This window comes from Echinops telfairi, unplaced genomic scaffold (assembly GCF_000313985.2).
Source record: "Echinops telfairi isolate 266 unplaced genomic scaffold, ASM31398v2 ScPeMD7_22;HRSCAF=79, whole genome shotgun sequence".
Taxonomy (NCBI): Eukaryota; Metazoa; Chordata; class Mammalia; order Afrosoricida; family Tenrecidae; genus Echinops; species Echinops telfairi.
In genome coordinates, this window is record NW_022103919.1 from 7,389,046 (window position 1) to 7,401,545 (window position 12,500).

General features: G+C 55.8%; 1 protein-coding gene across 1 annotated transcript in view; it reads left to right on the top strand.

Annotated features, from left to right (window-relative positions):
- NTNG2 (netrin G2) overlaps positions 1-12,500 on the top strand; it is a 79,615-nt gene that overhangs the window by 3,353 nt on the left and 63,762 nt on the right. Inside the window, exon 2 of the mRNA XM_045288522.1 lies at positions 1,486-2,535. Coding sequence (XP_045144457.1) covers positions 2,323-2,535 — 213 coding nt within the window. The 5' untranslated portion in view covers positions 1,486-2,322. The remainder of the gene's footprint in view (positions 1-1,485; positions 2,536-12,500) is intronic.

A 12,500-nucleotide genomic window follows, 5' to 3' on the forward strand; every position in this document is an offset into this window, starting at 1 on the left:
CTGCGGACCTGCTCGAGGACAGTTGGGCGTCCGCGGTGGCAAGAATTCTTTAGGGACGTGATGTTTTCTGCGCAGCCGAGAACTCGGCTCGAGCCGTCCAAACCTGGGCCGGCCGCGCGATTTTATTTTTACTACGTTTTCTCAGGCTGTAAAAATAGACGCCAGGCGGGTTCTTTCTGCGAGTTTTCTAGCAAAAGGGTGCGTTTCAGGCCGGGCGGGCGCTACAAAGAAAAAATAAAAGATTTCTTTTTCAACAGCCAGAGGTGGGCTGTGAAATTGTGGTTCCCGCCGCCGGCTGCTCATTCATCTCCATCAGCCCTTCCCTGGACCGAGGGGAAGGGTCCGCAGTAATGCAGACGGATGAGCCCCAGCGCCGGTGACCACTGGGCCCAGTTGGGGTGAGGCAGAGGCTGGGGACCTTGGGTCCAAGCAAAGGTGCTGCCTGCCCGCCCTGTGCCCCGGCGGCTTGTCATTTTTGACAGGAACATATTTGTGACCAGGTGGTGAAGGGGGCGGGGGGAACCTTCAGTCTACAATGGCTGAAGTGGGTGTCAGGTGAGAGAGCCAGGCTGAGGATCCCCACCTACTCTGGGGAGGGTCTTGGCGATGTAAATACAATAATCCTAGGCATAACAATCAGAATAATTAATCATGGAGGTGCATCTGCGGTGATTCGAGGAGATAACCTTTGCCCCTGTGGCTGCTGTTTCTGGCTGGGCTGGAATCCCATGCTGGTCTTGAACCTGAATTGTCCCCGTGATGAATCAGGTGTCTGGAACAGGGCTAGTAAGAGCCATGCGTCCTGACTGTAGCATCGTGTTTCTTATGTCTATTTAGACTTTGAACTGATTGCCATTGGCAATCGTTTGTTCTCCTGGCCTGGATGATCAGTTCACATGCCTGGCCTCTAAGAATGGTTGCAAACGTTAGCTTTGGTCTGAATATCTAATAGCACAGAACCTTGTCACTCCTCCGAAAGACTTTTTCTCTCCCCTATTTCTTCTGTTGGGGAAAAAAATAATGAATTTCCATTTCGGGCTGTGACTATGTTTGGGGAGATGTTTATCTGCACCCGGTTCTTAATCACTGGCCTCCGAATGGACCACTCTGTCTACATCCCACTTCCATGGAAAACAGCTTCCACCTTTTCATTTATCCATCATGGTGTAAAGCAGCTATTCGGTCTTTGCTCCTGGGAATGTTTGCTTTAGGAGGCTGCTGACCCCGGAACAGGGGCAAGGTTGCTGACCCCTTCCCCGCCCACTAGCCCCACCATCGATGAGAACACACACCCCCATCGCTTTTTTAATAAGATGCTAAATCTCCAAATGTGCAACTCCAATATTAATAAAAATAACCCAGTTTTCTCCGGAGGTCTTGCTAATGCAACCTCATTTTTTTGTGTGCACATTTTGCCAGAGAGCTTTTGTTCTTATACGTCTTTATCTCCCCTCCCTCTTTTTTTTTTTTTTTAATTTGTTGCAGGTGTTGTTGCTAATGAGCTCTCTCCCCTCCCTTCCTACAATGAAAGACAAGCCTGGTTGGATTTGAGAACTGAAGCCTCAGACACTTCATAATAAGTTGCCGATGGCCATGGGCCAAGGTCAGCGGGCCCCCATTAGTGCCTCTCCTCACCAGAGTCCAGCCACATGACCTTCACCCGGTTAACGCCTCCAGAGCATTCGTATTTTTCCGGCCAGCCACACGGTTGCTGTTTCTTCCAACCCATATGAAAAGAAACCTCTTTTATTGGTCTGAGACGCTGTCCAGTCCCAAAGAGAAACTTGCTTCCTCCTCCCGTGTCCACCTCCTGATTTTATCTTATCTTTACAACGCAGGCCGGAGGGTCCTTCTGCAGTTGCGTGGCGCATACCACACCTTAAAGGCCCATTGAAGCCCTGGATTGATTGGAAGGACAAAAATTAAAAGCAATCTGATCCGGCCTCATGCCAGATCCCTGCGGATCGTCTCCCTATCCCATTTCCATCCACTGTCACAATTTGAGAGTCTGCCCGTTTTGATCAGATGCACCTCTTGGGAGAGGTGTAATGCCAAGGTTAACAGGACACCAAGTCGTGGGCAACTTTTTGATCTGCCCATCAGCAGTCTGAGAAACGCTGGCTCTGAATTTTCCACCTCAGCCTTTTGGAAAAAGCAAGTTCCTCGCTGTTTGAACACCGCCAGTGCTCCAGTCCGTGGGACACCCCGGCCACCGTTGCTCAGTAAATGTGGCATTTCCATGCTGAGGTTGCAAGTCCCACCTGACCGGGTCACTGCCTCTCCAGGGCCTCTCGGGGCCACTCCCCAGAGGACTCCGCAGCCATGCTGCACCTGCTGGCACTCTTCCTGCGCTGCCTCCCACTGGCCTCTGGGAACTATGACATCTGCAAATCCTGGGTGACCACGGACGAGGGCCCCACCTGGGAGTTCTACGCCTGCCAGCCCAAGGTGATGCGCCTGAAGGACTACGTCAAGGTGAAGGTCGAGCCCTCAGGCATCACATGCGGAGACCCCCCTGAGAGGTTCTGCTCCCATGTAAGTCAGCCCACTGCACTTCTAGGGGCCCAGACCCAGGCCCGGGCCCAGGGAGGCCAGACAGACCCTTGGGATGGATGTGTGAACAGAATGGGAGGGGCGTGAACAGAATGGGAGGGGCGAGATGCAAAGCTGTGGCTTGGATTGGGACTGGGTTTCGGCCCCCAGCTTGGGATTGTGCCCATGTCAAAGCCACCCCAAAGAACTCTGGGGTCAGGTGACATTATTCTCTGGGTGGGGACATTCTCAGTAAGCTGATCATCAGTTCAGCTGGTAATCGCATTGCTCCAGCCTTGCAGATAAGCTTCGCCCTCCTTTGCAGGAAGGGAGTGGTAGTGGACAAGTGAGGGAGAGGCAGCGCTGCACTCCCACCTCTCTCTGTGGGTCCATTCTGTGGCACAGCCTCCTCCCCCACCCAATCCAGCCCAACCGACTGCGGGGGGGCCGCAAAGCCAAGGGGCAACAGGCACTGGGCATGCGCGCTGCGGAGGACAGTTGATGGAAGCACAGGGGTCATCGTGAAGGGGAAAGTGAGGGACAGGCCAGAATGGGCAGTGAGGCGGGGCCTTTTCCCGTTCCATCCCTAGGTCCTCCCTCAAGTATCACCGGATAAGTCAGGGAAGAGGCAGGCTTGTCACTTGAGTCCCCAAGTTAGACAAAGATGGAGTTTTAGAGTCCTACAGTTGCTTCACAGGCACGGCAGCACACTAACAATAGGCATCATGTAGTCTGAGCGCCAGGAGTCAGAGCTACGAGTTTGATACAGGCCATTCCATCCAGTCCTGCCTCAGCCCAGCCAGGTAGATGTTGTGTTGCCAAAAGCTGGAGTTCTAGCGTGTGGGGTCTGGCCCAGTGGCATGTCTAGCTAGGCTTCTGTCGTCTCATTTGGAAAATGAGGACACTAGTAGTGCACATTCATAGCGCCCAGGATAGGGTGGTTTGCCTCGAAGATGTTGGCTGGTGTCCTTAGCCAGGAAGACACTTGCCTAAGGTCATACACTCAGAAGTGGTGATGCTGTGTGTCAAGCAGAGGGTGTCTGGTTCAAGGTCACTAAGCTCAACTGCTTCAGAGGACCCCTCTGCTGCTGATCATTACTCTCCCTCTGGGTTCCCTGCCTGGCTTCCTGCCAGGCTGCAAGGGCTGATGGGACAGGAGTGGACCATGGCACTCTGCCCTGTCCCGGGGGAAGCCTCCGGGGCTCCTGGGCGATGGTGCGGCAGATGCAGCCCTCTCATCCCACTTGCCAGAGGATGCTTCTCTCCCACGGGGCAGCTTCAGCTAGGTGTGACAGCTGGATTTATCAGCAGAGATAAGGCTGTCACTGGGGCTGTTGGCTGGGCTGCCAGGGAGCCACCTGGGGAGAAAAGGAAGGTGTCAGAGGGAAGGAAGGAGGGAGCCCAGGGACTGAATTGTCGGTGGGGATTTCTGCTCTGGGATCGCTAGGTTTCTCTTTCCCAGATGAGCAAGGGGATGGAACCCTGAAAGTCAGGGGCAAGCTAGGGTGGGAGCCCAGCCCTGGTCTGCATCTCCGGCCAGCAGGCCGCCCCTCACCCTCCCAGGGACAGTCAACTTCTGCTTCTCAGATTGAAAAGTATTGACTGTATTTTTGCTCTGCCTTTTCTGGTGTTTGGGCAGGAGGGGGCGGTGGTGGAGGGTGGGGGGCTGGGGAAAGTGGGGCAGCTAAATCAGAATTCACTAAAATCCACCAGGCCAGCTTCCCATCAAGGGCTTGACAGACGGACACTTCCCTCCAATGCAGGTTTGAGGCTTTCTGGCTAGAGCCTGCTGAGCATGCCCTTGGCTCTGAAGCTCCATCTAGGCAGGTGTCCGTAGAGAACAAGGGAGACTGGCGAGGAGGACAGGGGAGGGAGAATCGAATCTCCAAGCTCTTGGGTTAGGTAGGTGCTCAGCGTCTCGCCACCTGCTTGGTGGACTTCCATATAGCCCTGCCTCGCATGACCAGTGTGCAGCCCACGAGAAGGGGCATGCTGCCCCTGCAGGTGGAGAACAGCCTTCTTCTACAGGGGGTGGGAATGGGGTCCCCTCCGGATGGATTCAAACCCTGGTGCCCATGTACTGAGGCTTCCCCGAGTGAGTGGACCTCTGAGTGCGCTCAGGAAATCATCTTACAGCGCTCTGTGGCGGGCCCCAGGTTAATCCCATTTTAGGGGTCAGAGAAGGGTGGCGAAGCCCTGGTTAGGTCACTCACTTGTAGACGGAGCAGAGACAGGCAGGGAACTGGTCTGTGGCAGGGGCCAGAGAGTACCCCCCAGGCTGCAGAGCTGGTCCTCTGAGCTTCGGACATCCCTGAGTCGTCTTCTGGGTCTCGTTCCCAGGGAAGCAGAGATGCGGGTGGCTGAGGGTGCTGGTGCTGATGGGACGGAGGTTGCAGCGCCATCTCACGTGTCCTGGCCCTGGCCGGGGCAGTTGTTGTTCACCCACATAATCATTCTGACCCGCTCAGTGGTCTTCTTCCCAGAGCGCTCCCTCCTGCGCCTTTAGGACACCGGGCCCTGAGGTTCTAGTCTCTGGGCTGCTGGAAGCTTCACCGCCTCCAGCCACATCCCGCCAGAAGATTTACTGGCCACCAGGGGGCACCCCAAGGGCGGCCAGACACCTACCCACACACCCCTCTCCCCCACTGCAATCACCCTGCCCTGGTCCCTACTCTCTTGACCCCCTAGGCCGGCCCTTCCCCAGGCAAGTCCCAAGACAGGTGTTGTGTCTGTCCCCAGAGCCAATCCAGCGCCTGAGCCCCAGAGGGCCTCAGGGCAGGGGTGTGACATCCTCTCGCCCCAAGCCAGCCTGCCTTGTCCTTCCACAAGGCCACCTGAGAACGGAATTGTAAATGCCAACCGGAAGGAAGACAAGATAAATGAATAAATAAAAACCTATTGGCTCTAAATGCACAATGAGAATTAATAGGGATGAGCTCTCAACCGAGGATTCCTGGGCAAGGGCAAAATTTCAATGAAGGTGGTGGGCGCCTCGAGAAGAGGCGGCACCCCCAGAGGCCCAGGCTGTGGGGGAGCTGCAGGGCCAAGGGGAGGCGGGAACAGCACTGGCGGCAGACAGCAGGGCAACTGCAATCCCCAGGACCCTTTCAGGGCGGAAGGCACGCACAACTGGGTCCCAGGGCAGCCCCCCAATCCCTGCAAGAGGTCACCCAGGTCACCCACTGCCCCCCCCCCTCACCTCCCTCAGAGGAGGAGGGGACCATTTCCTGGTGCTTCTGAGACCAAAGCCAACCACTTGACAGGGGTGGGGGGAGACCCACAGAGTCACAAACGAGCTGTTTGGTGGTAGATGAGGCCTATGGTGAATGGAGAGACTCGGGGAGGCAGCTATGGACCCTGAGAGGTACTTGCAGGAAGACTCACTGGTGAAGGAGTCCCAGAAGGGAGGGGCTGAAGTTGAGGACTGGGGACAAGGGAAGGGCTGGTGCTTTACTCTGAGAGAGGCCCAATGGAAGGTTCCAGAGAGAAGCAGCGTGGCATCCATTGTGGCACAAGCCACACAGCTGGACTCTGAGGTCACATCCCAGCTGTGCCACTTTGGGGCTGGTGATGGGGGGCAAGTCATTCAAAAGCTCTGCCCCTCCGTTTCCCTCTGTAAAGGGGGAGAGTCGTGGGTGCCTGCTCACCCCACCAACTTGCTGAGAGAAGGAAGTCCCTCTCTGAAAGTACTTAGAGTATACGTTCCATTCTGGTGCGAGGCTTTTTAATAGGATCTAATGCTTCCCGATTTTTCCCTGGTAGTGTAGTGGTTACACACTGGGCCACTAGCCCTGAGGTTGGCAGTTCAAAACTGCCAGCCACTCTGAGGGATAAAGAGGAGGCTTTCTACTCCCATAGAGAGTGGCAGACTTGGAAACCAGAGGGGGCAGTTCCACCCTGTCCTACAGGATCACTATGAATGAGTTTGTGAGGGAGAGTTTTCTATGTTGAAGCTGATCAACGTCGAACTCTCTATGGAAGGCAGTGTCCAGGACACAGAGGAGCCTTGGTGTTGCTGGAAAAATCAAGAGAAGGCCACTCTGGTCCCCCTTGAACAGTCACTTCCTGCTCGATTAGAACACACGTTGCCCTCTCTGCGCCCCTGTGCACCCAGTCCCGTTATCTGCAGGGCTGACGCGTGCAGACAGCTCCTCCCTGTGTACAGAGCTCAGTCACAGACAGCCGCCCCATGTTCAAGCAAGAGTCCCAGTCAGCAATGCCCAGCTGATGCAGGCTCGCTGGCTCAGGGCCCCACACCCACACCTGCCCTTCGGCAGACATCTCGGGGGACTGACCTTAGATCAGGAACTCTGTGGTTGTGCCAAGCATGCGTGCAGACCAAGAGATGCATGGAAGACCATCCCTGGCTGCTGACAGGTGGCTGAGGGCAGGTCTCTCCCCAACTGGCCAGTTTTCAAGGCTCAAGCTGGTGACCTAGTGGTTGTGTATTGGGCTGCTAACCATAAGGTCCGCAGTTCGAAACCACTCTGAGGAAGAAAGACGAGACTTTCCACTCCAGTAAAGAGTCACAGACTCAGAAACCCTCAGGGGCGGTTCCACCCTGTCCCGGGAGGTTGCCCTTAGTCAGAAACAACTCAGTGATGAGCTTGGGTTTTTGGAAGCTGAACCTCGCCTCCCCCAGGAGGAGGTCACCCTGAGTGGAAGGGTCCTCCTCGGTCATGCTTTGTGACCTCCTTCCTGTGGTGTCACCTCTATGGGCTGTGTTTCTACAGAGTTGGGCTCTGAACGTGGACCGAGTGGCCCATTTGGCCTGGAATGAATATTCCAGACTGGTCCTAGGGCCTGGAGCTGACTCCCGGGTGGAGCGGCCCTGGCTGTGTGGGAACAGAACTTGCTCCCTGGGTTTGCAATGAGCATCTGCCCCACCCCCAGCCCAGAACTACACTACCAGGCTTCTCTTCAGAGGCACCCCTGGGTGGACGCAAACTCCCAACCTTTGGGCCAGCCATGGCTGAGAGTGTTGACTGTGCTGCGCAGGGACTCCACTGCTCTGTAGCCCCAGTGTTCGCTCCCCCGGACGGACTGTGAGCCCATCAAAGGCAGGTGCTGTCTTGTCCATCTTTGGGTCCTTGTTCCAGTGCTCAATCAGAACGGAAGGATGGGCGTGATCCAGGAGTGGAAGGGTGGTGGGATCCAGGAAAGCTAGCTGGAGGAGGTGGGATTAGGCTGTCAGGAAGGAAAAGCTGGGATTCAGATCAGGAAGGAGGGAGCATGGAACCCCCACCCCTTCCTGCCCCTTTGGAGTGTGTTGAGGGGATTTTCAGGCGGGCGGCCGGCTCCGTTACTGAATCTGGAGCCTGAGACTCCTTCTCTCGTTAAAGATGCTCAAACTCTTGAAATGCCCCAGGCAGGGCCCAGCTAGGACAGGAATAGTTCCCACAGTGACATCTCCCTGCACAGTGATGTCTCCTTGGGGGGCAGTGTGAGAGGTGGGCAGTGCTGCCTGCTAAGACAGGCCTGTTGGGGAGGCACAGGGCATGAGGCCTCCACACCAGGGCGGCGACTGCCTTCCCCAGGGGGAGACCCTGCCCTAGGTATTCCTTAAGGGGAGGGGTTTGGGGACAGATGTTCATGAAGAGCAGGGAGCAGGATGGGGGGGCGGGGGGGAGGCCGGTAAGTGAAAAAGGGAAGGGCCTGAAGGAAACATCCTTCCAAAGATTCTAGAACTCGGCAGGACAGGCCTTTAAGGGTTTTCACCTCCTTGTCTTTTCTGTGGGCTCATCTTCCACCTCTGTATTCCCCTGATTCTTAATATGTTGTCATTTTTCTGGCTTTAATTGCATGTCATATCATAAGCTGCCTTGAAGTCCACACGGAATCAGGAGGGGAGGGACAGACAGACAGGCAGGCAGGCTGCACCAGGCTGTGGTTCAGAACTGGGGATTTGGTAGCAGGCAGATAGGGGCTCCCATGACTACGTATTCTACCACGTGCTGGCTGTGAGACTTTGTCCAAGTCCTCAGTGAGCCTGAGCCTCAGGTTTCCCTTCAGAAAGTGGGACTAATACTAGACGCGACCAAAGAGGGGCTTCCGTCGTTCATGCTAGCGCTTCGCAGCAGGAATATTTACGGTGAAAACAGAAAAGGACAGGCAGAGGAGGTCCCGCTAAACACTGGAGCTGGATCCACACTTCTCTCTCTGCTTCCTACCTGCTCCCCAGGGTCTGGAGAGGGGAGACTGGAGGCCCAGCCAAAGGCAGAGGGGGGATGGGAAAGGAGTAAAGGCGGAAGGCCAGAATCTACCGGACATGAGTGTCCTGGGCCCTGGGGCAGGAACAGAGCTTGCCAAACTGAACAAAGATGATTTCCTTTGCTCGGTGCCCTGTCACAGCTGTTCCCCAGGAATGAGGCCCCCCACCTCTCAGCCTGTGGCCATGGTCCCCAGGGGACCCATGACACAGCCATGACACAGTCATTGACTCCAGGTCACGTGAAGACAGCAACTCGTGTTCAAGGACCACCTACGAACCACAGTGGCAAAGGTGGAGGCCGAATCGGATGCCTGCTTGGTGGAGGGAGGGAGTTGGGGAGGTGAAGCAGAGGCTGGAAATATTTCCAGAGAGAAGGCTCAGCATGAGGCGGTACCTTAGCATCTCAGCCTAGAATGGGATTTGGGGAAAGAAGGAGGGGGGCAGCAGGGGGAGCATTTGGGCTCCCCCTTTCCTCACCAGCATTTAAATCGGGCTAATAAGGACCACAATAGCCCCTCTCCTGCGGGCTACTGGGGCTGCTGGCTGGACTCTGGAGGGATACAGGGTAAGGGGTGGGAGCTCCATTCTCTGATTGGGGGACCCTCTTTGGCCCGGGGGTGCTCAATGCTGAACCCTGAGCTCCCAGAAGACAGCTGGCACTCACTCAGGAAGGCTGGACGAAGCTGGTAAACCCTGACATGGTACAGTTGGGGGAATGGAGGCCCAGGGGCTTGGCCTCAGTCCCTGGACAGCAGCAGAAATGCTTTGCCTGGGCCTGACATTCCCTGGCTCCCATTCCGCCTTCATCTGCTGGAACGCGCTGCCCCCCACCCGCAGTTGGTGTGTGCTCGGGAATTAGAAACACATTTTCATATATTTAAGCAAATCTGCTCCCACCGAAAAACAAATCAGATCCTGCACAGCCACGCTGCACAGAGCTGGTTTCTGCAGAGCCTGCTGGTTCCCACGGTGCCCAGCACACAGCTCCCCACCAGGAAGGCAGTGGTAGGGCGGAATGAAACAGCCCCCAAACACAGACTCAAACCTCAGGCTCACCGCCTTGGAGTTAGCTGCTTCCGACCCACAGAGTAGAACCACCCCTTGGGGTTTTCCAAAGCTATAATCTTCTCCCATGGAGATGCTGGTGGGTTTGAACCGCTGACCTGGAGATCAGCAGGGCGATGTGTAACCCACTAAACCACCAGGCCTCCTTGAAAAAGCAGACACTCACGGCTGTTCCCAGCGACCCCCTGTGGGTTTCTGAGACTGTCACTATAACTGCTGATGGGAGTAGATAGCCCAGGCTTTCTCCTGCGGAGCTGCTGGGGGTTCTGAACTGCTGACCCTGTGGATTGCAGCTCAAGGTGTAACCACTGCTCCAGCCAGGGCTCCTTGAAGGAAACGTGGTCGGAGCTAAATAGATGCTGGTGGTAATTATCCCTCCACTCCAAGTGGGAGTGCCTTTTGAAAGGCGTCTTAGAGACTCGCTAACACAAGGGCAGAGATGCCCACTATTCACACGCGAGTTATTACCTTGGCTCTAGGGAGAGTGAGAGTACAGAGGTGGAAGTGAGGGGTCTGGTTCCCGAGGCAGAGTTCCTCCACACCGCAGACCTCTGAGTCCCCGACTTCAGGAAGTCCTAGGGTTACTGCTAACCACCGATGGAATCCAATCCTCCTCATTTCCTACCTGAGTAAACTGAATCCCGGTTGGACACCCCCACCCCCACAGTGAGGGAGCAGACCCAGGGGCTCAGTCATAGGGCCATGAAAAGTGTACTAGAGTCAGGGGGATGCCAGGTCCCCATCCGCAAGAGTTTACTAGAGTCACGGGTTCTCCAGGTCCCCATCCGCCCACCCACTCCTGGATGTGACCTTGGAGGGCTCAGTAGCCGTCTGTCTGGAAGTCCCTTGCAGCCAGCTCTCCTTCAAGGTTAGGGTGACCCTGAGGTTAATGCATTTGCTTTCCACATGTGTGGCCATTAGTGACCTTGTGACTGCGCAGAGCTGGCTCTCGCAGGCCCTGAGGGGACCTAGAGGCTCCCTGTCCCACCTACAAGCCTTGGTTCTCCCTGCTGTGGCAGCGCCTTGTAAGGTGGGTGGGAAGGCATTGCTCAGTGACTGGGGACAAGGCCATGGGAAACAGGAGAGGGGACACGATGTTAGCAGCTATCACTACCAAGTCAGCATCCGCCACCACCCGCCAGCATCAGGTCAGAGTGCACACGGAGGTCCTGGAGCTTCCAGAAACAAACGCTGGAGGGTGGGGGGTGGGCCGCGCATGCTTTCCAGTGCCACCTGCAGTGCTTTTTCAGCACACCCACTGGCCCAGACTCAGTCGTCACTTGGGGTGGGGGGGCTCACAGCATGTAGCACTGGGTGAGGCTCTTCATGTGCTGATATTCTACTTCCTTTCAATAAAGCAGAGACACATCAAGAGGAGGAAATGGGGGCCTCAGAGAGGTGGAGAGACTCCCTCAAGTACACACAGCCTGGGCATAGCCAGGCTCTGTCTCAAGAGCTCTGACCACTGCACCATCCTGCCTTGCTGTGAATGGGCAGATAGAGGGGAGCTAGGATCTCACTGGGTGGCCTCAGAGGGTTCATGTCCCCATTCGGGGCCACACAGCGTACAAACAGGGATTGTACTCGTCACCTTTCTGATCCCCTCCAGATGGAGATCTGGGGGGGAGGGGGGGCGGTATCCAAACACCTTTGCCAAGCTAGACCGGGCCGGTGCTGTGCTCGGCCTGGGGCCTGGGCTCCTCAGTCCAGGTTCCTCTCTGGATTGGTTGCCAGGCGCTGGGTGGCTGAGGGAAGTCTCTTCCCTCCTCCTGGGTTAGATTTCAGTCCCGAAAGACAAGGGGTCTTGGCATTCTACCTCAGAGTCCCACTGCATCCCTCAGTTCTGCTGCTGGCACCCCTGCCTTTGAAACTTAGAGAGGCAGAGGGGAGAAAGAAGGAGGGAAGGAGGGAGGGAGAGAGAAGCTGAGCACCGAGGCACCCAGGAAGGCCCAGGCAGGACACAGACAGCTAGGAGAGTAATTTATATCTCCAAGAGGAAGCTCCTCGCTTTGGAAGACACAGCACCCATGACCCTGTTTCTAGAGCAATGCCCACATGCATGTTCTAATGCATTCGCCAACGCACATGCACACACACAAACACTCTGGGGGGGCCCAGGCTGCCCTGAACCCACCCTTAGCTCTAGACTAGCAGCTGGCTTAGGAGAACCTGTGGACTGGGAGTTCCGAAACTGAAAAACCAGCCTTTGTCTTTATGTAAATCACCGCTCTCCGTGTCTGAGGGCTTTCTGCTGCTTTCCAAATCCACTGGCGCCCCTTCCGGAAGAGCTGCACCAGCTCACATAGCAAGTGCCTGCCCTGGTGGCGCTGTCAGGTGGTTCGAATCCATTCGTCTCTTCTTGGGAGAAAAAATGAGGTTGTCTGCTTCCATAAAAAAAGTGTACAGCCTCAGAAAGCCTTGGCAGGGTCCCTACGAGTTGGAACCGACCCCGTGCCAGTGGGTTGGGTTGGGTTGGTACTATATATACCAGAGGAGCCCTCGTGGTGCACTACCGTAGGCATAGGGGTATTAACTCAGAGGTCGCTGCTTCAAACCCACCAGCTGCTCCAAAGGGAAAAGATGAGTCTGTCTGATGCCAGAAACCCTATGGAGGGAGCAGTTCTATTATGACTCTCTCACTCACTGCTATCCAATCAATGCCAACATAGCGACCTTCCAGGATGGGGTAGAA